This window comes from Coregonus lavaretus (assembly GCF_964263955.1).
Source record: "Coregonus lavaretus genome assembly, chromosome: 18".
Taxonomy (NCBI): domain Eukaryota; kingdom Metazoa; phylum Chordata; class Actinopteri; order Salmoniformes; family Salmonidae; genus Coregonus; species Coregonus lavaretus.
The window spans coordinates 37,717,093-37,744,297 of record NC_140005.1 but is presented as its reverse complement, the minus strand read 5'-3'; the positions used below and the strand labels follow the sequence as shown (position 1 = coordinate 37,744,297).

The 27,205-nt window shown below is 43.9% G+C and overlaps 1 protein-coding gene across 1 annotated transcript in view; it reads left to right on the top strand.

Annotated features, from left to right (window-relative positions):
- Positions 1-19,087, top strand: part of clmna (calmin a) — a 36,808-nt gene extending 17,721 nt beyond the window's left edge. Inside the window, exons 2-13 of the mRNA XM_084182243.1 lie at positions 895-956; positions 8,360-8,455; positions 8,732-8,815; positions 9,039-9,131; positions 9,367-9,560; positions 9,776-9,969; positions 10,269-10,351; positions 10,878-13,460; positions 14,516-14,718; positions 15,392-15,482; positions 15,626-15,684; positions 17,801-19,087. Coding sequence (XP_084038369.1) covers positions 895-956; positions 8,360-8,455; positions 8,732-8,815; positions 9,039-9,131; positions 9,367-9,560; positions 9,776-9,969; positions 10,269-10,351; positions 10,878-13,460; positions 14,516-14,718; positions 15,392-15,482; positions 15,626-15,684; positions 17,801-17,942 — 3,884 coding nt within the window. The 3' untranslated portion in view covers positions 17,943-19,087. The remainder of the gene's footprint in view (positions 1-894; positions 957-8,359; positions 8,456-8,731; positions 8,816-9,038; positions 9,132-9,366; positions 9,561-9,775; positions 9,970-10,268; positions 10,352-10,877; positions 13,461-14,515; positions 14,719-15,391; positions 15,483-15,625; positions 15,685-17,800) is intronic.
- Positions 19,088-27,205: the final 8,118 nt, after the last annotated feature.

Sequence of the window (27,205 nt, the reverse complement as noted above, 5' to 3'; positions counted from 1 at the left end):
TTGTTTCCATGGTTACTACTACAGGGCCCCTCCCACTCTTCTTCCTAACATTCATTATCCTTCACCTACTTCCTATTGACGACTGTTACCACTGCAACGTCCATTATTTACATCCTAGTACCAAAGCTCCGATTCGCTAAGAGAAACAACCGTAGAATCACACTACTCTGGATAGGAAATTAGGAAAGATAATAAGATATGGCATCAAGATACATTATCATTGCCAGCAACACAACTATACTCATGAGGTTGTTGGATGGTACTCCAGTGAGCCATTTAATGCACAACAACACACAGGTTAATAATAACCAAGGAGTGAGCATGCAAGATATGACCATGATTCACCAAATAGTTTCACCGTATTGTTTATGGAAATCAATATAATATATGATTGGATAGAAAATTGGTGTGTGTGTGGGGTACATGCATATGAGCATGTACATGTGTGAGTGTTTATGTTCATGCAAAGGTTCACATGCGAGCGTTCACATTCGAGGGTTGCATGTGTGTGTGTTTGCACGCTAAGTGCACCCCCCTGTTGCTATGGTGTGTTGACAGGTCATGGCTGCAGGGTAGAGGTAGTGCTGATTAACGACTAGGGTTGTTAAGCTTTGGTACTAGGTACTAGGATGTAAAAAAAAAAAAAATCACAAATGGCACCCTATTCCCTATGTAGTACACTACTTTTGACCAAAGCCCTATGGGCCCTGGTCAAAAGTATTGCACTATATAGGGAACAGGGGGCTATTTGGGACGTTGCCTGGTAGTAGATGAGGCTGTTGTCTTACATGAGTCAGTAGTGATGCTTCTGGTCTCTTCTCTGTATTCCCATCTTTTATTCACAGCCACCATATTCACATCCTCCTCTGTGTTTCTGTTGCTTTTCTCTTGCAGTTGAAAGAGAAGTCGTTCAGAAGAGGACGTTCACACGATGGATGAATCTGCATTTGGAGAAGGTAAGTCTACAGATCAGGGTTTGGGTCAATTCCATTTCAATTGAAACTGAAATTCCAATTCCAATTTCCCTCAGTGCAAATGTATTTTTTTTAACTTCCTGAATCGAAATGGAATTGACTCCAACCCTGCTACAGTTCCCCCCCAAAAAGCCATCCCTCAAAATAAACATATCTTACCCAAGACCACAAACTGGAGTATGTACAGTATGTAAAGTTCGCTGCTTCAGTGTTATGAGATATTTTTTGTCAGATGTTACTATGGTATACTGAACTATAATTACAAGCATTCCATAAGTGTCAAAGGCTTTTATTGACAATTACATTAAGTTTATGCAAAGAGTCAATATTTGCAGTGTTGACCCTTCTTTTTCAAGACCTCTGCAATCTGCCCTGGTATGCTGTCAATTAACTTCTGGGCCGCATCCTGACTGATGGCAGCCCATTCTTGCATAATCAATGCTTGGAGTTTGTCAGAATTTGTGGGTTTTTGTTTGTCCATCTACCTCTTGAGGATCGACCACAAGTTCTCAATGGGATTAAGGTCTGGGGAGTTTCCTGGCCATGGACCCAACATTTTGATGTTTTGTTCCCCGAGCCACTTAGTTATCACTTTTGGCTTATGGCAAGGTGCTCCATCATGCTGGAAAAGGCATTGGTCGTCACCAAACTGTTCTTGGATGGTTGGGAGAAGTTGCTCTCGGAGGATGTGTTGGTACCATTCTTTATTCATGGCTGTGTTCTTAGGCAAAATTGTGAGTGAGCCCACTCCCTTGGCTGAGAAGCAACCCCACACATGAATGGTCTCAGGATGCTTTACTGTTGGCATGACACAGGACCGATGGTAGCGCTCACCTTCTCTTCTCCGGACAAGGAGAAAATGACTTTACCCCAGTCCTCAGCAGTCCAATCCCTGTACCTTTTGCAGAATATCAGTCTGTCCCTGATGTTTTTCCTGGAGAGAAGTGGCTTCTTTGCTGCCCTTCTTGACACCAGGCCATCCTCCAAAAGTCTTCGCCTCACTGTGCGTGCAGATGCACTCACACCTGCCTGCTGCCATTGCTGAGCAAGCTCTGCACTGGTGGTGCCCCGATCCTGCAGCTGAATCAACTTTAGGAGACGGTCCTAGCGCTTGCTGGCCTTTCTTGGGCGCCCTGATGCCTTCTTCACAACAATTGAACCTCTCTCCTTAAAGTTATTGATGATCCGATAAATGGTTGATTTAGGTGCAATCTTAATAGCAGCAATATCCTTGCCTGTGAAGCCCTTTTTGTGCAAAGCAATGATGACGGCACGTGTTTCTTAGCAGGTAACCATGGTTAACAGAGGAAGAACAATGATTTCAAGCACCACCCTCCTTTTAAAGCTTCCAGTCTGTTATTCTAACTCAATCAGTATGACAGAGTGATCTTCAGCCTTGTCCTCGTCAACACTCTCACCTGTGTTAACGAGAGAATCACTGACATGATGGCAGCTGGTCCTTTTGTGGCAGGGCTGAAATGCAGTGGAAATGTTTTTTTGGGATTAAGTTCATTTTCATGGCAAAGAGGGACTTTGCAATTAATTGCAATTCATTTGATCACTCTTCATGACATTCTGGAGTATATGCAAATTGCCATCATCAAAACTGAGGCAGCAGACTTTGTGAAAATTAGGATTTATGTCATTCTCAAAACCTTTGACCACGACTGTATAGACCTACTCCTGAACCTGGGTTACGATTACGTTTCCGAAGCATCTAATTTCTATTTTAATGCCCTCTCTCTGACAACACTTTGAGTCTATCCCTCACACAAACAGAGTTGTAGCCTCTCCCATGGCCCTATACATGATAAATGGATGCAGAGGAACTGCTAGTGCAGAGAGAGATAGCGTTAAAAAAGTAATTAGTCGGTAAATGCTAATCTGATAGAATGTGTAGATGCTATCTGTCTGCCCTAAAGTAGATTTACTTCCCCTTAATGCTGTACAGGTGGTGCTGTATCTGTGTCTCAAATGGCACCCTTTTCCTTATATAGATTAGAGGTAATAGGGCGATTCCATGCCAGCATGGCCCAAAAATATTTTTGGTATCACAGATTGTTCTGGCAATTCACATTAAAAACTTCATTGGGAGGCAAGATGTTTTAACATTTTTGTTACATTTGTTTAACAAAGATTTTTTAGAAAATCGTGATGAAAGTGGCAATTTTTTTGGCCCCTTTTAGAGTATTACATGCCTCCTGTAAGACCCTATGATCCGTGAACTGTACGTGGTACAGACATCTTGGGGTCATTATCAGTCACTCCAGGATTTCGTGGAGGCAATTCTGACATTTTGCAATGCAATATGCAATGATTTTGTCCAATTTGTCATGAAAATGCACTGATGAGGGAAAAGGTTTGTTGACGTTTGGCTTGATTGAACCATATTATGCGGTAAATGTGTGGTGATTGGTTGAAATTGCGAGCCCTCTTTTTGTACTGCGGTGATGGGTCAGTTTTGTGTGATAATATTGCGATGATTTGACAGTTTTACCCTGAAATAGTGTGGTGATTGGGCAAATATGCAAGCCCTCGCATAATATTCAGTTATACCCTGTATTTGTAGTGCCCGGTGCTGGTGCTGAAGGAGGTCTTCCATTCATCCCCCTCTCTGATGCACACCAGGTTGTAGGCACTGCGTAAATCCAAATTAGTAAAGCATCTGTTCGATCACAGTGGGTATGAGAGGCAGGGGATAACTGAATTTAGCCTTAGCCTTATTCAGTGTCCGGTAATCGATACAGGGGCGGAGACCTCCGTCCTTCTTCTTCACGAAAAATAAGCTGGAAGAGGCTGGAGAGGTGAATGGACGGAGGAATCCTTGGGCCAGCGCCTCCTGAATGTAGACCTCCATGGCTTCGGTCTCTGCATGCGAGAGAGTGTAGATGTGCCCCCGCGGGAGGGTAGAACCAGGCAGTAGGTCGATGGGCGATAAGGGGGCAGGCACGTGGCATGAGTCTTTGAAAATTCCTCCGGGATAGGGACGTCGGTGGCCTGGTCCGGACCTTCCACAGAGGTGGCACAGATAGACACAGAGAGACACCTCCCCTGACACTCCTGCAACCAACCCAACAACCTCCTCTCTGTCCACGATATACAGTGGGGAAAAAAAGTATTTAGTCAGCCACCAATTGTGCAAGTTCTCCCACTTAAAAAGATGAGAGAGGCCTGTAATTGTCATCATAGGTACACATCAACTATGACAGACAAAATGAGAAAAGAAATCCAGAAAATCACATTGTAGGATTTTTTATGAATTTATTTGCAAATTATGGTGGAAAATAAGTATTTGGTCAATAACAAAAGTTTCTCAATACTTTGTTATATACCCTTTGTTGGCAATGACACAGGTCAAATGTTTTCTGTAAGTCTTCACAAGGTTTTCACACACTGTTGCTGGTATTTTGGCCCATTCCTCCATGCAGATCTCCTCTAGAGCAGTGATGTTTTGGGGCTGTCGCTGGGCAACACGGACTTTCAACTCCCTCCAAAGATTTTCTATGGGGTTGAGATCTGGAGACTGGCTAGGCCACTCCAGGACCTTGAAATGCTTCTTACGAAGCCACTCCTTCGTTGCCCGGGCGGTGTGTTTGGGATCATTGTCATGCTGAAAGACCCAGCCACGTTTCATCTTCAATGCCCTTGCTGATGGAAGGAGGTTTTCACTCAAAATCTCACGATACATGGCCCCATTCATTCTTTCCTTTACACGGATCAGTCGTCCTGGTCCCTTTGCAGAAAAACAGCCCCAAAGCATGATGTTTCCACCCCCATGCTTCACAGTAGGTATGGTGTTCTTTGGATGCAACTCAGCATTCTTTGTCCTCCAAACACGACGAGTTGAGTTTTTACCAAAAAGTTATATTTTGGTTTCATCTGACCATATGACATTCTCCCAATCCTCTTCTGGATCATCCAAATGCACTCTAGCAAACTTCAGACGGGCCTGGACATGTACTGGCTTAAGCAGGGGGACACGTCTGGCACTGCAGGATTTGAGTCCCTGGCGGCGTAGTGTGTTACTGATGGTAGGCTTTGTTACTTTGGTCCCAGCTCTCTGCAGGTCATTCACTAGGTTCCCCCGTGTGGTTCTGGGACGTTTGCTCACCGTTCTTGTGATCATTTTGACCCCACGGGGTGAGATCTTGCGTGGAGACCCAGATCGAGGGAGATTATCAGTGGTCTTGTATGTCTTCCATTTCCTAATAATTGCTCCCACAGTTGATTTCTTCAAACCAAGCTGCTTACCTATTGCAGATTCAGTCTTCCCAGCCTGGTGCAGGTCTACAATTTTGTTTCTGGTGTCCTTTGACAGCTCTTTGGTCTTGGCCATAGTGGAGTTTGGAGTGTGACTGTTTGAGGTTGTGGACAGGTGTCTTTTATACTGATAACAAGTTCAAACAGGTGCCATTAATACAGGTAACGAGTGGAGGACAGAGGAGCCTCTTAAAGAAGAAGTTACAGGTCTGTGAGAGCCAGAAATCTTGCTTGTTTGTAGGTGACCAAATACTTATTTTCCACCATAATTTGCAAATAAATTCATAAAAAATCTGTCTGTCATAGTTGACGTGTACCTATGATGAAAATTACAGGCCTCTCTCATCTTTTTAAGTGGGAGAACTTGCACAATTGGTGGCTGACTAAATACTTTTTTCCCCCACTGTACTGGGGTTATGCAACTGTAACCAGAGGAGACCTAAAACTACGGGGTGTGCAGGAGAGTCTAAGATGAGGAACGTGATGCGTTCATGGTTGTTATGATCAACTGTGAGGGAAATGGGAATCGTGGTCTGGCTCACCAGTCCTGTTCCTAGGGGACGGTTGTCTAGGGCATGGACTGGGATAGGGGGTTGTAAAGGGACTAGAGGAATGCGTAATGATAAGGCCACTGACTGGTCTAGGAAATTGCCTGCAGCACCTGAGTCCACTAAGGCAAGACTCAGTGGGGGACCAGGATAGTCCGGGAAGGTGACTGGGAGGAGGACGGGCTGGGTGGACAGAGAGGAGCAAGGCACGTCCACGCCTACCTGGAAAGGAGCAGGAGCGCTCCTCGGCCTGTCTCTTCCTCGCCTGGTTCTCCTTCTGGAACAGGTGTTCCAGGGGTGGTCCGACTCTCCGCAGTAGGAGCAGAAACCCTGTTGACGGCGACGTTGACGTTCCTCTGGGGGAAGGTGCGTCGTGCCCACCTCCATGGGCTCAGTCTCACTGGAGGTTCCTAGGAGAGACCCGAACCCCTGGGATGGGCGATGACAGGGACGCAGCAGATTATCCAGGTGGATGGCCATGGCGATGAGCTGGTCCAGCGGGAGGTCCTCATCGCGACAGGCCAGCTCGGTCTGGACGTCCGCCTGTAGCCCGCTGCGGAAAATCGTCAACAGCCAGGGCCTATAGGGATTAGGATGTCCCTATAGGCTTTGTTCCTACAGCGGAGAGGTCTTGATGTCCTGCTGCCTCCTGTTTTCTTGGGTCGGTCATTCTGTCACAAGTGTAGAGAGGAGTAGGCAGGAGGCAGTGGCAGGTTTAGAACTACTGAATTTATTAAAGCATCATAGCTTAAAGCGGGACAAAACCCACAGTGCAAAATATAAAGTACTCAGGAAATAGTAGGAGAGATTCCTTTCAGGAAAACAAGCAACATATACAATGACCGACAAAGACAAATGACAAAGGGAGTATATATACAGTGATAGAGTGGGGATTGGAACCAGGTGTGTGTAATGATGACGAGACAAGTCCGGGGTTGATGAGTGAAGGGCGTTTGCCAGCAGCAGGTTCGGCAGCAGCTAGAAGGCCGGCGATGCCTACCGCCTGAGCTGGACAGGAGGGGAAGCCAAAGCGAAGGCTGGTGTGACAATTGTGTTGGTGGTGCTCATAAAATTGCTCATAACTTTAAAGGCAGGGGAGAGCCCACTCTGGAAATTTGACGTTGTTTAAAACAATATGTCAAAGAATTTACAAAATCAAAAAGGGTACTTTTGAGATAATAATATTAATAGTTTTAATGTTGAATAAAATAATGTGTGAAACTGTATTTCAGAATGTAGCGATACCCCATATATTAGATTAGGCCCCTTTTATCATGATTAAAAAAAGAAGTTTATGTTACAAAAGTAATAAGCATATCAAACATCCTTCCTCCCAATTAAGTTTTTATGTGAGAATTGCCAGAACAATCTGAGATACAAAAATATTTTCGGGCCATGCTGGCATGGTATGATCGCCATAGGCCTTTTTTGTACTTTTCTTCCTCCTTTCTTCTCAGATTGAATTGTGTAATTTGAAGAACTGCTTTATTTACATGAATAGCATTCCTGAACAAATTTCCAAGGAACCGTGGTGAAAAGGCCCACACATACTTTCTCTTTGTCTGCTAACCTACACGTACCCTCAGCCGTTCTGTATTCCCGCCACTCTCAAGCACACACACACTTGTGCGCACTCATTAAAAAAATTTTTTTTCCCTCTCTTCACCCCCACCACCGCCGCACTCTCTCCCACCCACTCTCGCTCACACGCACGCACGCACGCACACACACACACACACACACACACACACACACACACACACACACACAAACACACACACACACACACACACACACACACACACAAACACACACACACACACACACACACACACACACACACAAACACACACACACACACACACACAAACACACACACACACACACACACACACACACACACACACACACACACACACACACACACACACACACACTGCTCTGCCATTAGTTATTTAGTGAGTTTCACTACTCTAGCCTTACATCATTGTTTGCATTGGCAAGGCTGTTTTGTGCTTCTAAGGTTTCAGGCGACAGAGAGATGAGATGATAACAGAGCAGAGCCATAAGGCTGACTGAGAGAGAGAGACCAAATAGTGATGAAGCCTTTGTTTCTCTCACACAATGAACCTCTCTTCTCTGACACACTGTCTGGCGTTACATCAAATCTCTGACCCACTAATCGACAATCATACGTTTGTCCCCTGGGTTTTGATGGAAAGTTTTGCTCACTCACTAACTCTCTCAAGTAAGCGTTCAGATGTAGCGAGATTGGTTCATGCATGGTTCGGTTTGATGTCATAGCTATTACTTAATAGCTGTTTTGAGAGGCTGCTCATTATACTGATAAGATCCATCTTTGACAGTTATTGGCAGTCCTACCAGCCAGCATAAAACCAACACCAGAGAAATGTCAATGGCCATTATTCTCCACTGCTTATACTACATGTGCACTTAATAAGTCAGACATCAGACACACCCACTTTTAGTTGTTGCATCATCAAAAGAAGACTGAAATGTGTTTTTTACATCATCAGGGCTGTTGAAAGATGAACCCTCCTCTCCTCCTGTTTTCAGTGCACTCCTCCGATGGAGGTAAACGACCTGTTCAGAGATATCCAGGATGGAAGGATACTCATGGCTCTGCTGGAGGAACTGTCCGGATGCAAGCTGGTGAGATTTCCACCAACAATATTACACCATCCACACAGTATTCAGATGTTAGTGATGCTTTGTTGGTTCATTTGTATGTGTCACAAATGACATCCTAATCCCTATAGGCCCTGGTCAAAAGTAGTGCACGATGTAGGGAATAGGGTGCCATTTGGGAGGCAGCCCATGGCTATGCTAGATATGGAGAAGTTGTGTGTTAAAGATTGTGTTTGAGTTCGATTTCGGTGGCTAACAATTCACCCAGCTGTTTATTGTATGGTTGGGGTCCTCCTCCAGCTTCATGGATGGAAACAGTCCTCACATCGTATCTTCAGACTGAACAACATCGCAAAGGTCCTCACCTTCCTAGAGGAAAGAAATGTGAGTATCACAGCCAATCACCAAGGAATATCACAGCCAATCACCAATGAATCACCAATCACCTATGAAGGGAAGTGGACGGCAGCTTTATTCCCTTCAATGATATTTATAGCTGAAGCTGTCCGGACAATTTTTTACATCTTGGTAGGAGCATCAGAACACCACTGTCTAAATATCCTGTTGATTGGTTGGATTGTTTACCTGGGTGTATTTACCTGCACAGGTGAAGCTGGTCAGTATTGACGCTGCAGATGTCGCCGATGGCAACTCTTCCATCGTTCTCGGACTCATCTGGAATATCATCCTGTTTTTCCAGGTAAACTCTCTCTCTCTCTTTCTGTCTCTCTCTCCTCTCTATTGCTCCTCTCTTTCTCTCTCTTTCTCTCTCTCTTTCTCTCTCTCGCTCTCCTCTCTCTCCTCTCTCCTCTCTCGCTCTCCTCTCCTCTCTCCTCTCTCTCTCTCCTCTCTCTCCTCTCTCTCCTCTCTCTCTTCTTTCTCTCTCTCAGATATTAAGTAATGAAATAAGTGCCTACTCTTCCTCTGTCTCTCAGATCAAGGAGCTGACAGGGAACATTAAGAGCCAGTTCCCCTCGTCCTCCAGCCTCTCCTCGCTCGCCACCAGCTCCGACTCCGACATCTCCCACTCCAGTACGCCCTCCGATGAGAGGCCGCGCTCCATCGCCATGAGGGATCATGGGAAGGCCATCAAGACGCTCCTGCAGTGGGTCCAGAGACGCACCAGGAAGTGAGTTGTGATTGGACAGCAATCATATGTCAAATTCATAAGAGACAAACTCACAAATAGGATAGGGTATTTGATGAACCTGTGAAAATCCAGTACAGGCAACAGCAAATACAGTAATACTTACACACAAGTTTGAAAGTTTGACTGCAATCATGTTCAAGTGTTAGTGTCAGATGTTGCTGACTTGCCGAGTCTTGTCTGTCTGTGTGTGTCAGGTATGGTGTGGCGGTGCAGGACTTTGGGAAGAGCTGGACCAGTGGGCTGGCCTTCCTGGCCATCATTAAGTCTATTGACCCCAGCCTGGTGGACATGAGGAGAGCTCTGCTGAGGACAGCCAGGGAGAACCTAGAGGAGGCCTTCAGGACAGCCCACTACAGCCTGGGCATACCCAGACTACTGGAACCAGAGGGTAAATTATTCAATTAAATTCAGTTCAATTTAATCCAATTCAATTCATTGAGACTTTATTCATTGCCACAAGGGGCAATTATGTTGGCCTGGTCCCAGATCTGTTAGTGCTATATAGCCCACTCCTATTGCCGTTGTCATGCCAAAATACATGACAATGGCCATAGCAGTTGACAAGACAGCACAAAGAGATCTGGGACTTGGCTACAATTATGCTGTACAATCAGAGTGTATTAGAAGATTTACCACTAGTCGATCTTAAGTCCCTCTGTTATCATTCCCACATTTCCATCTCCACAGACGTGACCATTAACCCTCCAGACGAGCAGTCCATCATGACCTACGTGTCCCAGTTCCTGGAGCACTTCCCTGGGATGGAAGAGGTGAGAGAGACTCAAGGGGTGTCCCAAGGGCTCTGGTCAAAAGTAGTGCACTATATAGATAATGCGGTGCGATTTAGAACACATTTAGAGTCTGCATGATATTAATCTCATGATCAATATATGATGTATACAGTAGTTTAAACAAACCACTAGATCAGGGGTGTCAAACAAATGTTGCCCCGCGGGCCGCATACGGTCTTCACCGAGGCCTGGAGGGACGCACTTAAAATGTATTATATTTCCTTTATCCATCGCTTTTTGTTTCCCTGACTGTCTAGCTTTCGTTTCAATGACTGTTAGCAAGCTGGACAAAGTGAAGAGACTATAATTGTCGGTCTATTATGATTTCTACACAGTTTCGATTTGGTTTTAGTCATTTCAATGTTGATTAAGATTGTAAAAAAATATATATATATAATAATAATTGATTGGGCTCGTGGGCTGGATGTTTGACACTCCTGCACTAGATACACAAACCACAGATAACCTGATAAATCTCTCTATCCTCTCTCTCTGTCTCTCTTAGCCCCATGAGAATGTATCTGATGTGATACAAAGGAGTGTGTCGTCAGGTAGACTCAGCTGTCGTGTCAACGACTCCTCCCACGACCTGAGGAATGGGGTTCACCTTAGCCGGGGCCGAGAGAGGCCCTTCGTGGTCCGGAGGGACTTGGTCCAGCCCCCACCCAAAATCTTCCTCTCCTCTTTCTCAGAGGAGCTCAAGTCCCCCACATCACCGCCCATGGTGGAGCGCTCCCCGGTCAACGAAGGCTCGTTGGTAGGGTCCACCCCCAGCCCTGTCTTCAGCTCTCCGCAGCCCTCCTTTGTCGACTCGGTCATCAGCTCTGTGTCCTGTGACTCAACGATCAGTGACTCTGTGATCGGTTCGCCAGACTCCTGTTGGGAGCGCCTGCCGAGCGAGGCAGTGATGCCGGACAGGTTTGTGGAGAGCCGTAGCGACGGGTCGCTATGCGACAGCGGGGAATCCTGGGACATGAACATCCCTCCCTCCACACCCCATGGGGTCACACTTGATCTGGAGGATCCGTTGCCGTCGGTTATGGGGCCAAAGACAGGGAAGCCTCAGGATGAGGAACAGGAAGTGATGCCGGAGTTGTTTATCGACGAGGGGAACTACTCTCTGAGCTCAGTGGAGAGCACACAGGACAGGGCCAATACACAACCAGAGGAAGAGGAGGAGGAGGAGAGGAAGAAGAAAGAGAAGGAAGACGAGGAGGAGGCATATAGCTACATTCTGGAACTGAGTGAGGACAAGGCAGCCAAGCAGGAGCCTGATCAAAGAGAAGGAAAGAACATAACAGAGAGAACAGAAAGTGACTCAGAAGGAATGGACACAACTACAGGTCAGAGTAATGGAGTCAACAAGGAGCAGGGGCGGCCATCTTTAGAGTTCTCTGACAAGCCTCAGCAGACTGACTCTGACCAGAAAAGGGAGAGTGTGTGTGAGGGTGAGAGTGTGTGTGAGGGTGAGATAGGAGGAGCTGTGTGTTCTCCTCAACACGAGGAAATCAGCCAATCACAGCAGGGGACCCCTGACCTGTATGAAAAGCCAAATCAGCAGGACAGTGTCCTGGAGAGGACAGACAGAACATCAGAAGGTGCCAAGAAGGAAACAGTGGAACCATCTACAGATTCCAGGAAGGCTGGAAACCCAGAGAGAGGCTTAGCTACGGAACGTTCTGATAAAGCAGAGGGTCAAAGGGATGTGACTGACAGAGTGGTGACGGAACACAGACCGACTACGTCCCTGTCAGAGAGGGACAGAAATGGGGAGCGGTCTCAGGAGGGGTCAGAGGAAAGGCACAAGCAGGTCACAGAAGAGTCCGAAACACAAGAGAAGATAAAGAATGTTCTGAACGGCCACATAGAGTCACAGGAGAACACTACGACGCAGGCGGATGAGGTCACAGAGCAGTCACAACCGTATATGGGGATGGACCAGAGTCGGACCATCCAGGGGGGATCCTCAGAACCAGGTATGAACCCAGAAGAGGAGAGCCATACTGGACAAAAAGACCCTGAATCTCTGGCCTGCACAGACGGTCGGCAGAGCTCCACACATCCAGCAGAGGACAGAGAGGAGAGGACCCAGAGCCCAGAGAGAGAGGCAGAGGCTGGGGATGAAGACCCAGACCTGTGGGGGCCCCCTGGAGGTGGCTTGGTTGAAAAGTGTGAGATAGCCCCTTGTGGTGGAGATGCTGAAGTGAATGTAGTAGCTCCTGAGAAGAAGAGCGGGGCAGAAAATGGCCATGACAGGGTGGATGCTACTGGGTCTGGGGCCACAGACAACAGAGAGACAGTAGTGGAGGTCCCCTTTCAGGGCACGCCAGTGTCCATTATCCCCCTGGACATGGTGTACTACCCCCACTATGATGTCCCCATCTCCCATGTCATTGAGGCCTTCGTGGAGTCTAACCCTGGACTGGTCCTCACTGGGCTGGTTCCTCACTCTCCTCCCTCAGACACACACACCAAGAACCAGTCTGTATCCCTACCGCCTGGTCAAGAGAGAGACATAGAGAAGGATGCAGAGGATCATACTGAGGGCAGTCATAGTGAGACAGGGGCCTCTGCTGTTGAAGAGACAGGGGACGAAATGGCAGACACAGAAAAGAGGGAAAACGAGAGTGTCGATGTGGCCTATACAGACAGTGAGAGGAGCAGTGCTATTGAGAAGCCTGAAAGTGAACCAATGGACTTGTTCCAAGCAGACAGTGCTGCTGACAGCAGTGGGGCACTTGAGGAGACAATGACATTGGGTGAAACTCTGGATCCCATGGACCTGTTCTACCCGGATACAGATGACTGTGGTCCTGTAGAGGAACCAGAGAATGACGTGGAGACATCGCCGTGGTCCTCTTCCTTCAGCAAGTCAGTAGAGACCTGGCCCTCAACCTTTAATGTTGCAGCTCTACAACCAGCACCGTCCTCAGAACCAGAACCAGAGACACACACAGACTCGCACACACATAGCCAGACAGAGACACATACAGAGACACACACACACAGCAGTCCAGACTCACACATAAAAAGCCAACTGGATCAAGAAGATCTCAGAGAGGAGTCAACAATGCAGAAGCAGGATAAGGTAAGCCAGTGTGTATGGAAAACGAGGACAGATCTGTGTGTGTGTGTGTGTGTGTGTGTGTGTGTGTGTGTGCATGTATGCACGCGTCCTGCGTGTGTGTGTACAAGGTGATCCAAACAACATCAGACAACATCAGAGTGACGTGATATTTCACACATACACTGTCTCATTATATGCAATAATCTGTCAGCATGTGTTATTATCTGTCATCCTTTTCTCTGGTCCTATCTGACGTGTCTGTCTGTCGGGGCGTCTGATAATATATGCATTGTTTTGGTGCTAGATGTTCTGCATACCAAGTCATATTTAGCAGTCAGTTTATAAACTGTTTTGACCCACCATGAATCATGAATCAATCATGAGAACATTACCCATGATTTAAAGGAGGGACATTGGAGCTAATGTTCAAGACAGTTAAAGAGAATGAGTGACATTTCTTATCAAGTGCTTTATGACTACTAGGGCTGGGAATTGAAAGGGACCTCATGATACGATATTATCACGATACTTAGGTGCCGATACGATATGTATAGCAATTTTTACGATTCTATATGTATTGCGATTCGATACTGTGATTTTATTGCAATTTGATGTTCCAAACATATTTCTCACTATGTCTTCTGCAGAGACAAGAGAGAGCATGATAAATGAGTTTTGATCAGTCATGGAAATAAAAGTGCTGAAAACATGTTGGCTCATTATTTAAAAAGAAGATATAGGATGAAAAATACTGGAGTTTTGGCGCAGGTACAGCCGACTAGCGTTAGCTAATGCTACCTAGCAAAAACAAAGAAAGAAACAAAAACATACATATATATATATATATATATATATATGTATTTTTTACAAATCAATACTTGGAGTCAAAGTATCTATATAATATCGTCCAAAATAATATTGCGATATGTAACTGTATCGATTTTCCCCCATTACTAATGACTAGCCAGTAACCCTTTACCCCCACACCACTACATCCATACCCTATTATCCTACCCAACAACCTACACCTTCCCGTTACACTCTAAAGTAGTCTCCCCCCCCCTATGTGTGCCCAGGAGGTTGAAGTGAGAGGGGGCTCCAGGCTATCGGACCCACAGGAATGGCGCTCCGTGCTGGGGGAGCAGACGACGGGAGATGGGGGTGTGGTGGAGACAGAGATGGAGACCCACCGTGGATCTGCTGAGAGCAGTGATCTCACCAGGACTGATGAGGAGAAGCCTGCCTCTGCTGCTGCCAGAGAAAACAATGAGACCATGAGGTAGGATGCTATTCTTAGGCCCCTGGTACAGCTGGGCTGTGTCCCAAATGGCACCCTATTCCCTTTATAGTGCACTACTATGGGCTCTGGTCAAAAGTAGTGCACTATATAGGGAAAGGGGTATCATTTGGGACGCAGCCTGAGAAACACAGCACAGAACATTATTTTGGGGGAAAGCAATGTTAAGCAACGAAGGACATGACTTCAGAACTGGGCCTCCCAGTTTGATAGAGCAAAACGCCTTAAATGTACTCAATGAAATGTGTTTAGATCTGGCTAGTCATTGAAATTGGAAGCTAATTTCCTCTCCACTAACATTAAGAGGCTCTAAACAATTCAAATTACATAATGACATACAGTAATTCAATGATATAATCTGTGCTGATGACTGATTCTGAAATGTTTTATTGTAATGATAGTGGCTTTTTTTTATCTGTTTTAATGAGTGAAATGTACAGTATGTTAGTAACTATGTAAATAATAGCTATAGAAACAAGATGTTTTCTTTGTTCTGAATAATAGTGTTCATTCATTTTTTATCTAGAAGAAACACAAATATAGCACTCTCTCTCTCTCTCTGTCTCTCTCTCTCTGTCTATCTGTCTGTCTGTCTCTCTCTCTCGCTGTCTCACTCTGTCTGTCTGTCTCTCTCTCTTTCTCTCTCTTTGAACAGGATGGAAGCTGACAGTGATGGAACCACAGATGAACAATGTTCTATGTGTTCTACACCACTCCACCAGAGGAAGGTGGCTGGCTCTAATGAGGTTTGTTGCAAAACATTTAAGATATTTAGGATATTTATTATTTACTATATAAGTATTATACCATAAGATGAGCCTACAAACAATACCTGTGCTTTTATCATCATCACTCATGTTTTTGGGATTGTAATCCCTCTGTCCCGTAGAAGGACAATCAGAAGAATGGGGCATCCAGCCGAACTCACAGTACCAAGTCTGACACCAGGTAAGGATATGAGTCAGTAGGCGTGTAGCATGACTGTATTTACAGTTATAGCTCCTTCTGTCCAAAACAGAGGTTTGTTGCACGAACCGTTGCTCTCTTACTCACTTGTCTGAGCTCTCTTGCTCACTTGTCTGAGCGTAAGTCACTGGGTGTGGCGATCGTGCAGTTGCCATGACAACCCTCCTGCATGAGTGTTGAGGTGAGGCATCGTGGGAATCAGAGACACACGATATTCGACTGATATCATCACTCTTATGGGGCACAGCTTGGCTGGTGTTGTAATTGTGTGAAACGTTTACATCATTACATCATCTACAGCCCTCTGGGGAGGGAGATGCCATACAGATAGGCTGCATCCCAAATGGCACCCTATCTCCCTTTAGAGTACACTACTTTTGACCAGGGCCCATGGGGTGCCATTTAGGTCACAGCCATAGAGATAAAGGAGCACAGCTGTCTGTAGCTCAGGAACAAGGATGTTGTGTTAGTAGTTATTAGGAGGACCCGGGAGTAAATCCTGACCACGTGACCTGACTAAGAACAACATCGGGTGCTAGTTGTATGAAGGGTATAACTAGGGCCCATAGTAAACAACTAGGGCCCATGTCAAAACCCCCGTACCTAGTTACAGTATTAGTATGAGATTAACCTTGTCCCATATCTGTTTTTGCTATTGCAAACTCCATTGCTCATGACAATGAGTGACAAGGAGTTGGCATTATAGCACAATCAGACAGCTGTTCAACATGAAAATAACTCTTCAGTCTGGATAAATTAAATCCATCCTGGGCTTTTGTTTTGGTGTCACTAGAGAAGCCTAACATATAACTGTTTTTTATATTCTAATATTTTATTCAACTTTTGACCCATTTTACCCTGAATTCTAGCTCTGCCTTTTATGTTGACATTATCTCTTCCCAGCTAGCACATAAAGTTCTGAGAACCATATGTTTCTTAGAGCTTGGTGAGAGCGTGGTTGTCCTATGATTATTTTGCATCTAACCTTCCCACAACGTTCTGGGAATGGTGCAGGATAGCCAGCTAGCACATAACATTCTGAGAACAATATGTTTCTTAGGTGGGAATTTCAGTACCTAAGCTGTAACGTTTCCCACAGGTTTCCTGATGGTTCTATTTAAAGTAATGTTCTCAGAACGTTCAGAGAATGTTAAGAAACAACGTTCTTCTGTGGGAATTTCAGTACTTCAGCATAACGTTTTCTGCAGCTTTCCTCATGGTTCTATTTAAAGTCATGTTCTCAGAACGTTAAGAAAACTTTCCGTAAAAACCACAAGAAAACATTAGTAACGTTCAAAGAACGTTCTAAGAATATTATTTAAAAACATATACATTCCATTCGCAGCGTCAACAATACTCTCTTTAGCCTATCTTGTTAAGTGTGTTCAGGTGTGTTGGCCGTGCCCACTAATTGGCCACACCTAATCTTAATGAGTGTTTGTTTCCTTTGAAATGGGGTCTGCTTGAATAGACTACAATGAACAGCTTTGTATAAGTTTTAGAAAAACATGGCATGCTAGCTCCATCCTGGTGGCACAGTGAACTAATTCCATTGATAGAGAACAGAAGTTCATAGGTTCAGAATCTCACTGATGCCGTGGCACAATACAAAAATAAATGTGTTTGCATGATTAATGCCTAAGCAAATGAATTTCCAGGTGTGCTTGGAGTTCAAAACAGTTAACCTAAGCTACCAGTGTTATTAAAAGTCTTATTGAAACATGTTCTCAGAACGTTATTTAATTACCTTCAAATAACCTATAATTTCCGTTCTCAGAAGGTTAGTAAACCTCCCAGGAAAACTTTCAGAGAACCATAGTAAAACGTTTTCAGAACCTCCCTGCAACCTAAAAATTAAAGTTCCCAGAACAGGCAAAGTTTTCACTTCCGTTCTCAGAACAGTTAAAAAACGTTATGGCTTCGTTCCCAGAACCAATAGGAAACCAAAAACGTACATTCCCACAACTTCCAAGGAACCAAATGTGCTAGCTGGGTTTAAAGTCTGTTTGGTTCTGTTGACCTTCTGCTGAACCCGGTTCTCTCTCTCTGTGTGTGTGTGTGTGTGTGTGTGTGTGTGTGTGTGTGTGTGTGTGTGTAGCTGGAGGGAGATGAGGACTCCTACTTCATTGACAGAGTACTACATTCTCCTACTGCTGTGGCTGCTCCTCTACTGCCTGTTGGTGCTGCAACAGATCGACTACAGGGACCTGCCACGCCTTCTGCTCAACCTGGAAAAATGAATACACACACACTTACTGCGACACATGTACATACTGATACACACGTCACAAACATGTCACACACACACGACACATACACACGCACGTACAAACAACACTTTTTTATTCCAGAATAATTTATAAAGCTGTTTAGAGATTCTGCTCTTTAGCTTTTAATGTGGCTTGAATTGATATGCTTAAATTGTAAAGAATTGATATGCTTGAATTGTAAAGACAAACCTATAACTTTGTATGTTTCTCTGAGTTTATTGATGTACAAAGAAAGAAGCTCTCTAAGGGCTCTCTATTTAATCCCTATCGCTGAAGATCCGCTTTATAGCGCGATTGACAATTAAAGGCAATGTTCCTGCGGTCGCGGAGACTGCATTCACGGTAAACGCTGCATATGTCGGTTCAATCAGAAATTACCTTGACATTTTTACACGGATCTTCCGCAATACTTCGGCAATACGGATTGAATCCAGCCCTTTTTTTTGTGTGCAGGTATACAGTTTATGAAGCTTTTCAGTGGCCCATTTACGTAAATGCCGATTTGGTGAGTGGAATAACATGTATGTTTCAGACACGTCCCTGATGTCCTTTTTGAATTTACACGCAATTTGATAAGAAAAAGTGTGGCCAATGAGTTATGCAGAAATATTTACACATTTGAGATGATGCACAACCTCCATTGAGCGATGAACTTATTAAGGTACTGCATTCTCTTGAAGGTACTACTTTTTTTTTACAAGCTCAATGGATTCTGCAGAGGCTTGAGAGTGTGTCAGTTGCACTTTTGAAACAGAGTATGTGAACTGCCAAAGATACAGTGTTTGGAATGCTGAATAGAAAATACAAAACAAACTCACAATCAGCAAATTATGAAATATACATTTAACACACAGTTGAAATAGTTTTGAAGTGACAATACTGATTTACTAATAATGTTGGTTTTTATTTTAATAATATTTTAAGAATGCTGGAGTAAATGTCTATGGATCAGTTGAAAATACAGTATATGAATGGATTTTTAAAGTGTGATTATTAATTCCTTTATTAAATACTATGTTTGTATGCCTGTGGGTTGTTTTTTAAACTGCTGTGATTGATTCAGCCGTGCTTGAGCTTGTTAGAGCCCTTCAATAAAAAGAGAATGCTTTATGATTAAATGTTTCTTTATAAAATACCTTTTTTTTAACAACATCTTTAATTAAGTACAGCACTATCATATTTTATTTTTTTGCATTTGTAATTATTTTAATCGGCTTAGTTTACAGCCACCTGAGATCTATATGGGCTGTATGGAGGTCTGCATGATTATGCCCAAGGGACACAATACATACTGCCTATCTGATTGTGAATGAAGTGACCTAGTAAGGCCTCAGAGAGGTTGTCTTGCTTTTATATTGGAACCCAGTCTGTTCAAAAGCATCAGTCAAATGCAATCGGGTCGTTCCACGAAAAGAGTGCCTTTTGCGTCCCTTTGATATTTTAAGTAGAAATTGTGCACTAATATTGCATTTTAAAAGCCTGTTATGTTAAATGAAGTGCCAGTTAGCTAATATAGACATGGATAATTCAATAAATCAGATTTTTTATATGAATAAAGACTTGCTAGTGCAAGCAAAATCAGCATTTTGACATGTCCCTCCATGCACCCTCTGTAACTTCTAGGAAGATTTTAACCCACTTAACCCCAACATTTCTCCAAGTTTTCACCATCATTGTAAAGCCCTAGTTATTTCTGAAGATTATTATTTATTTCATGTGATTAGTGATTAATTTACATCTGTACCTCATTTGAAGGTCAACCCTGTTACGTGAACTGAACTCTCGTTTTAATATGGTGAAACTATTCATAAAAAGAAAGACCATTTTTCAAAATAAGCATGAAACACCTAATAGTCAAATCATAGGGTACAAGCAGGTGAGCTAGTTCTACTCTTTCTGGTCATTTGCTGTTGTTTTGTGGTGTAAAAGTGAGCGGGTTGAGCATAAAACGTCAACCCTGTTACCCATAGATAGACAGGCTAGAAATGTTTTAAGAATTACAAATGCTTTTGTGATGCTTGCATTCAATTGTCACTCCCTGTAGCTTCTATTTTCACTGTCACAAGGGGATGTATGGCTGATTTAAGATTAAATCGTCAACCCTGTTACAGTCGACCCTGTTACTTTATTTGGCACTTAATAGGCACTTACTATAGTCATTTTTTAATTTAATCTCTTGAGATGGGAAAACTTATTTTTTTATTAAGCTCTTTATGACAGAATTTTCAAATTAGGTGAACTCTAAAGTTACCTTTTGAAGAACTTACACTTCTGAAATGGCACTGACTTGGTGGAATGACCCAATAAATGACATGTTTTGCCCTTTGTTGTATGATTTATTTGATCGGTTAATCAAGATTGATTTCATGCGTGATGCATGAGTAGCAGTTACAACTCACAGCATTTTGTTCTAGTTTATGGTGAGTATGCCCATTTTGAGATATGGTTTGGGAAACATTATAGTCACTCAGCCCCTGAAGTAAGAAATATTATAAAACTGACTGGGTAAAACGACAAGTACCCTACAGTGCCTAGTGCCTTCCCTTGGAAGCCAATAGCACATTTCCTGTGAGTCCTTTTTGTTAGTAACTATAGTCAGATTTAATCTAGGATGATTTGTCAATCATTTTCGGTTCATACTAATGTTGTAACATAAATTGCCAATTGCCATAGTCTACTGTATGCCACGGTTGCAGGAAATGATCCAGACCATAATAATCTAATCAAATTGTATTTGTCACATGCTTCGTAAACAACAGTGAAATGCTTACTTACAGGCCCTTCCCAACAATGGAATAAATACACAATAAGTAACGATAATTAGGCTATATACTGTACACGGGGTACAAGTACTGACTCAATGTGCAGGAGTATGAGGTAATTGAGGTAGATACTGTATGTACGTATAGGTAGGGGTAAAGTGACTAGGCAACAGGATAGATAATAAACAGTAGCAGCAGCGTATGTGATTCAGTTAGTGTAAAAGGGGGTCAACGTGGATATTCCAGGTAGCTATTTGGTTAACTATTTAGCAGTCTTATAGCTTGGGGGTAGAAGCTGTTCAGGGTCTTGTTGGTTCCAGGCTTGGTGCATCGGTCCTGCTTGCCGTGCGGTAGCAGTGCGAACAGTCTATGACTTGGGTGGCTGGAGTCTTTGACAATTTTTAGGGCCTTCCTCTGACACTGCCTGGTATAGAGGTCCTGGATGGCAGGGAGCTCGGCCCCAGTGATATACTGGGCCGTACGCCGTACCCTCTGTAATGCCTTGCGGTCGGATGCCAAGCAGTTACCATACCAAGAGTTGATGCAACCAGTCAAGATGCTCTCAGTGGTGCAGCTGTATAACTTTTTGAGGATCTGAGGGCCCATGCCAAATCTTTTCAGCCTCCTGAGGGGGAAGAGGCGTTGTCGTGCCTTCTTCAGGACTGTGTTGGACCTAGGACTGTTGCGGTGACCGTATTACAGCCACACCGGTTGTCACGAGTCATGAAGGCTGATTGTCATTAGCAGCCTACCAAACTTGCTAACTGCCTGGTACTCAGCACTCTATTGTCCCTCTAATCACTCTGACATCAATGCAAATGTCTTAGAAATCAAACACTTCATAAGAGCCCATGAGCTCAAGTTGCACAACATTTCTATAGGTTAAGCAATTGAGTGAGAAAACAGTGTTGGCCTCTACTAAAAAGAGGAGGATCCCATCAGCTTTCTATAGGCTAGGCCTACTATATTTATTTCTCAACTTTCCTAATATTAAGCACATTGTTTATCTTTACAACAGGAATATAGCCTACCTGGCTGGAATGAAAATGAACCATGGGAAAAGTGTCCTCCATTCGCTATTTAAGTGCATAGATGACATGTATTTTTTCCCGCTGCCCCTGTTTTGAGACAGGGGCATGATAATGGTCCATTCTAAATCAAAACAAATGTCACACTATATTATTTAGTATATGTAAAGACAAGATTAAACCAAGAATAGTCTGCTGGGTGACAATATTAGCCTATCACTTGTGAATTATATATTATCACTTCTGAATGACGCCCAGCATAAGAAACTGCCTTTTTTTTGGCACACCTCATGTAGCCTAGCCCATAGGCCTATATGTTTTGATAAGGTTTGTATCACAACTAAAGTGGCCAAATAACTTCTTAAAATTAAGCACATTAATCCGCTTTACAAGGGGTTTATAGTCTAAGTGGCATACATAAGCAGCGCGTGAGTTTCACGTTTGGGGAAGATACTTTTCACCATATAAATGCACCTTTATAATAAAAGAATTACATGCATAATCACATTTGCGGTCACTGCCATGTGTGCATTGCTGCGCTTATAATGTGAAGAAGCCTAATAGTTTATTAACATTTTAAGCTAAATGTTCTGATCTATTGCATCAGCCATTTTGCGTAAAAAAGTTTTTTTGATGCTAGTGGTTGTATTAATTTTTGGATCTATTGCATCCCACAACTGTCCCAGACTATGTTTGGAATATGTATTTCTTGCACAGAATAGAATAGGTCGACTTTTGTACAATGGGGGATAGTAGATTGACATAGGCTAGTGCTTTTGCTGTTTGTTAGGCCTACTCATCTTGTTGGCTGACGAAAAGTAAATGTGGACAGTTCTTCCAATATCTTCAATATGCACCTTGGAATTGGATAAGGACGCACGCAGTTGCGCATGTCCTTATCTTCACTTGTAGCCTGTGAGAAAGACCCGATCATGTGATGGAGAGCCATGTGCTTAGGAGCGTGCAGCACTCAGGGAGAAGGACACAACGCAGCACTCCGGGCCAAGGGCACCATTGGCAGCAAACATTTTTAGGGTGCATTACGGCCACAAAGGGGATGCCGCCGTGAAATTTAAAGCATTATCAAGTGCTTGTCAAATTGTGAATTAGAGACTAATGAAGAGTGTCCTGCCTGCGCATCATTAGAGTTGCATCATGCAGCCTTACAATGTATTAAAAATCAAAACATATAGCCCAACGTTAGTAGAACAAATAAAGTTACATTAATAACTATAAATGAAGCATATAGGAGGACAGGTTTCTTTGCTAACAGCTCAACACAGAATAGCTGCATGTGCGCGCTCCCTCAAATCGTTTGGAGAAAATTGTACATTTTATTCAGCTTTGTTCAATTGTATTCTTCATACTATAAAATAATATAAATAATGCCACGGAATTCTAAGCATATCTTGTCAGCTAAATGAACAAGTGTAGCCAACAGCCATTTGGCATAGCCAGATCAGTACCTAACATAAGGACAACTCAGAGTATGCTATTCTGTTCTTCTGAATTAGACAACATTTTCTTCATGTCATGCTTCTTTAGACCTAAAATAAAGGTGCAGGCTGTATTACATGGATTTATTAGACTTTTTTAAATGTAGATGTTCCAAAGGTTTGCATCAGTGGTTTGTAGGCTATGTGTGGAAGCCAGGAGATGCGAAATGTGTTTATGTTAATTAGCGGTCAATTACCGTGAGACCGACAGTTATTTGCTTGACAATCAGCGGCTGATGAAATTTCGTGACCGCCACAGCCCTAGACTTGGACCATGTTAATTCCTTAGTGATGTGCACACCGAGGAACTTGAAGCTCTTGACCCGCTCCACTACAGCCCTGTCGATGTGGATGGGGGCGTGCTCGGCCCTCCATTTCTTGTAGTCCACAATCAGCTCCTTTGTCTTGCTGACGGTGAGGAAGAGGTTGTTGTCCTGGCACCACACTGCCAGGTCACTGACCTCCTCCCTATAGGCTGTCTCATCGTCGTCGGTGATCAGGCCTACCACTGTAGTGTCGTCAGCAAAGTTAAGGTTGTTGGAGTCGTGCACGGCCATGCAGTCGTGGGTGAACAGGGAGTACAGGAGGGGACTAAGCACCCACTCCTGAGAGGCCCCCATGTTGAGGGTCAGCTTGGCGGATGTGTAGTTGCCTACACCCACCACCTGGGGGGCGGCCCGTCAGGAAGTCCAGGATCCGGTTGTAGAGGGAGGTGTTCAGTCCCAGGGACCTGAGCTTAGTGATGAGCTTGGAAGGCACTATGGTGTTGAACGCTGAGCTGTAGCCAATGAACAGCATTCTCACATAGGTTTTCCTCTTGTCCAGATGGGAGAGGGCAGTGTGGAGTGCATTAGAGATCTGTGGATCTGTTGGGTTGGTATGTGAATTGGAGTGGGTCCAGGGTGTCTGGGATGATGGTGTTGATGTGAGCCATGACCAGCCTTTCAAAGAATTTCATGGCTACAGATGTGAGTGCTACAGGGCGGTAATCATTTAGACAGGTTACCTTGGCGTTCTTGGCAGTGGCGATTTTAGCATGTAAATCTTGGTGGGGCAAATAAAAAACTAAAATGTGGGATGCATGCCAGCAAAGCAACTACACAACACAACACTAAACAATACCTTAATTGAACTATAATGGTGACAAACGGCGCCCACACACTGTTAGGGCCTACATAAAGCTGTCCCAACAGCAGAGCTTTCTTTTCAGCACCATGGAGTGAATCCTTACTACTGCTACACCTGGCTATCAGCATAGCCTTGTCTGGCAGCGAAACAGTTCATTCAGCCTCATTTACTGCCTTTGAAAAAAACATAGCTGATGTGACTGACTTGCTTAAACAAATGTGGTTTCTACTGACAATTGAGATGTACAAACTATGGCATAAGGGAACGATGAGCGGATAAGAGGCAATCCGTAATTTCGATTAAGACATTAATGAGCGAGCTAAGACGGACGTAGTCAATAAAACTATTTGTTCAGCACTTTGGAAATGTACAGCGACAGAATTCAGAACATGGGCCCTACTTACAGTATTCTCTCTGTACACCAAGTCAGAACCGTAGGATAAATAAAGGGGGCATATAATCAGACAACGAAAGCTCTTACAATATTTTATGATAACATTTCTCAAAAACAGGCTATAGGCTACATGTGCACCACCAAGTCAGAACAGTAGGCTAAGTTATGAGGGGGAAAGGGACCAAATTATTAGGGTGAGGCTCATGGGCTACTAACAGCTTACTACACAACATACACTTAGTATTACTTTCTTAGCTACAGTATACATACAGTATCTCCCTGGCATATTACATCATTTTATGCAGCAGCATACAATACATTTTTGGACTCACCTTGTTGTGCTGTGCTCACTTGAACAGATTAGGTGGCGCGGCACTCCTTCTTGTGGGCAAAATTTGTCATCAAAGTCTGGCATTCTCTGGATTTATGGTTCCTTCAAGACAACTGGGAACTCTGAAAAAAACATCAGTGATCTTCAGGTCGGAGCTCTAGAAAGAGGCTTGAGTTCCCGACTTGGAATTCCGAGTTGGATGACCGTTCAAAATGTATTTTCCCAGTGTGAGCTCGTTTTTTTCAGAGTTCCCAGTTGTCTTGAACTCACTGAAGTCTGAGATTTCCCAGTTCCGAGTTTCCAGTTGTTTTGAACCTTTTCTGGCCCATGGTGTTGCATCTGAATGTTTATCCTTTTAAGCTTGGAAAAGAGACCCTTAAACTCAGACTTAGACCACACACCCTCTCTAGGCTAGTGATTGCTTTGCAATGCTTGCAGTTAGCCACTGATTCCTTCCAAACCACTCACTGTTGAATTTGCAATTTCCAACTTGTTGTGTAATGTTTATGTCCAATGGCCGATGAGCACCGATACATTTTATCTATAATTTGATTGAAAAGGATTTGCCAATAGATTGTCGACTTGATTCATGATGATGATTGCTTGTCTAGCTTGCTAGCTAAGATTTTGAAAGTATGATGTTGACATAATCAGTCCAATCAAAAATACGGTAGATATATCGTGATTTGACAACATTCTATCTGTGGATATGACCTTGAACCTTCTTGGATTTTCGAGCTCTCCCCCGGATTTTGCAGTGACGTAGTTTCCCCATGACTGACAGAACACTGAGCCAATCACGGCGCAACTAGAGAACATTACTAACCCCTAGGCTTTGTATTTTCCGCTGGCTGCCCCACCACCACAGAAAGCACTGAGCTAAGCTGAAACACCTGCATTTTGGAGCTGCCTTACTCAAGAAAGCAAAAGAGAGACCATGTTTGTATGCGGCTTTATTAACTCAAATTATTATTATTATTATTTTTTTACATTATTTGCAAACTGATATGTGACACGTATTAATGTCAAAATAACATGCAAAACAGGCTCTGCCCCATCTGCCCTTAATGACGGGTCGCCACTGGTTCTTGGGCACAAGGACTATGGTGGTCTGCTTGAAACATGTAGGTATTACAGCCTGGATCAGGGAGAGGTTGAACATGTCAGTGAAGATACCAGCTGGTCAGCGCATGCTCTGAGTACGCGTCCTGGTAATCCGTCTGGCCCCGCGACCTTATGAATGTTAACTTGTTTAAAGGTTTACTCACATCGGCTACGGAGAGCGAGTATGAAGCGTCTCAGATTAGAAGTGCTGATTTGGATCAGTTTAGCCTTTTAGGTCACTATGAATAAGATTATATGGACAGTGGGGACCTGATCCTAGCTCAGCACTCCTACTCTGAGAAGCTTGATACATATGGCCAACAAATATGGTCTGTATGGCCACTCTGCCTTAGTTACCTTGTGCATACTGCCATCTAAAGGACAACATATGTCATGAACCATCATATGGCTTGAGAAAAACATGTATTTCACTAAGCCTAGATTTGTCTATGGTCACATAATTTTTTGTGTTCATATAGAGGCATCAGTGTCCCTTTTGAAACCATAAGGGAGGTAGATAGGACATGAGTCACAAATGTCTTTGGATAATGCTTTATTGAACAACCTCTCCCTCAACGTGATCAAGACAAAGGAGATGGTTGTGGACTACAGGAAATAAAAAGAGGACTGAGCACGCCCCCATTCTCATCGATGGGGCTGTAGTGGAACAGGTTGAGAGCTTCAAGTTCTTTGGTGTCCACATCACCAACAAACTATCATTGTCCAAACACACCAAGACAGTCGTGAAGAGGGCACGACAAAGCCTATTCCCCCTCAGGAGACTGAAAAGATTTGGCATGGGTCCTCAGATCCTCAAAAAGTTCTACAGCTGCACCATCGAGAGCATCCTGACTAGTTGCATCACTGCCTGGTATGGCAACTGCTCGGATTCCGACCGCAAGGCACTACAGAGGGTAGTGTGTACAGCCCAGTACATCACTGGGGCCAAGCTTCCTGCCATCCAGGACCTATATACCAGGCGGTGTCAGA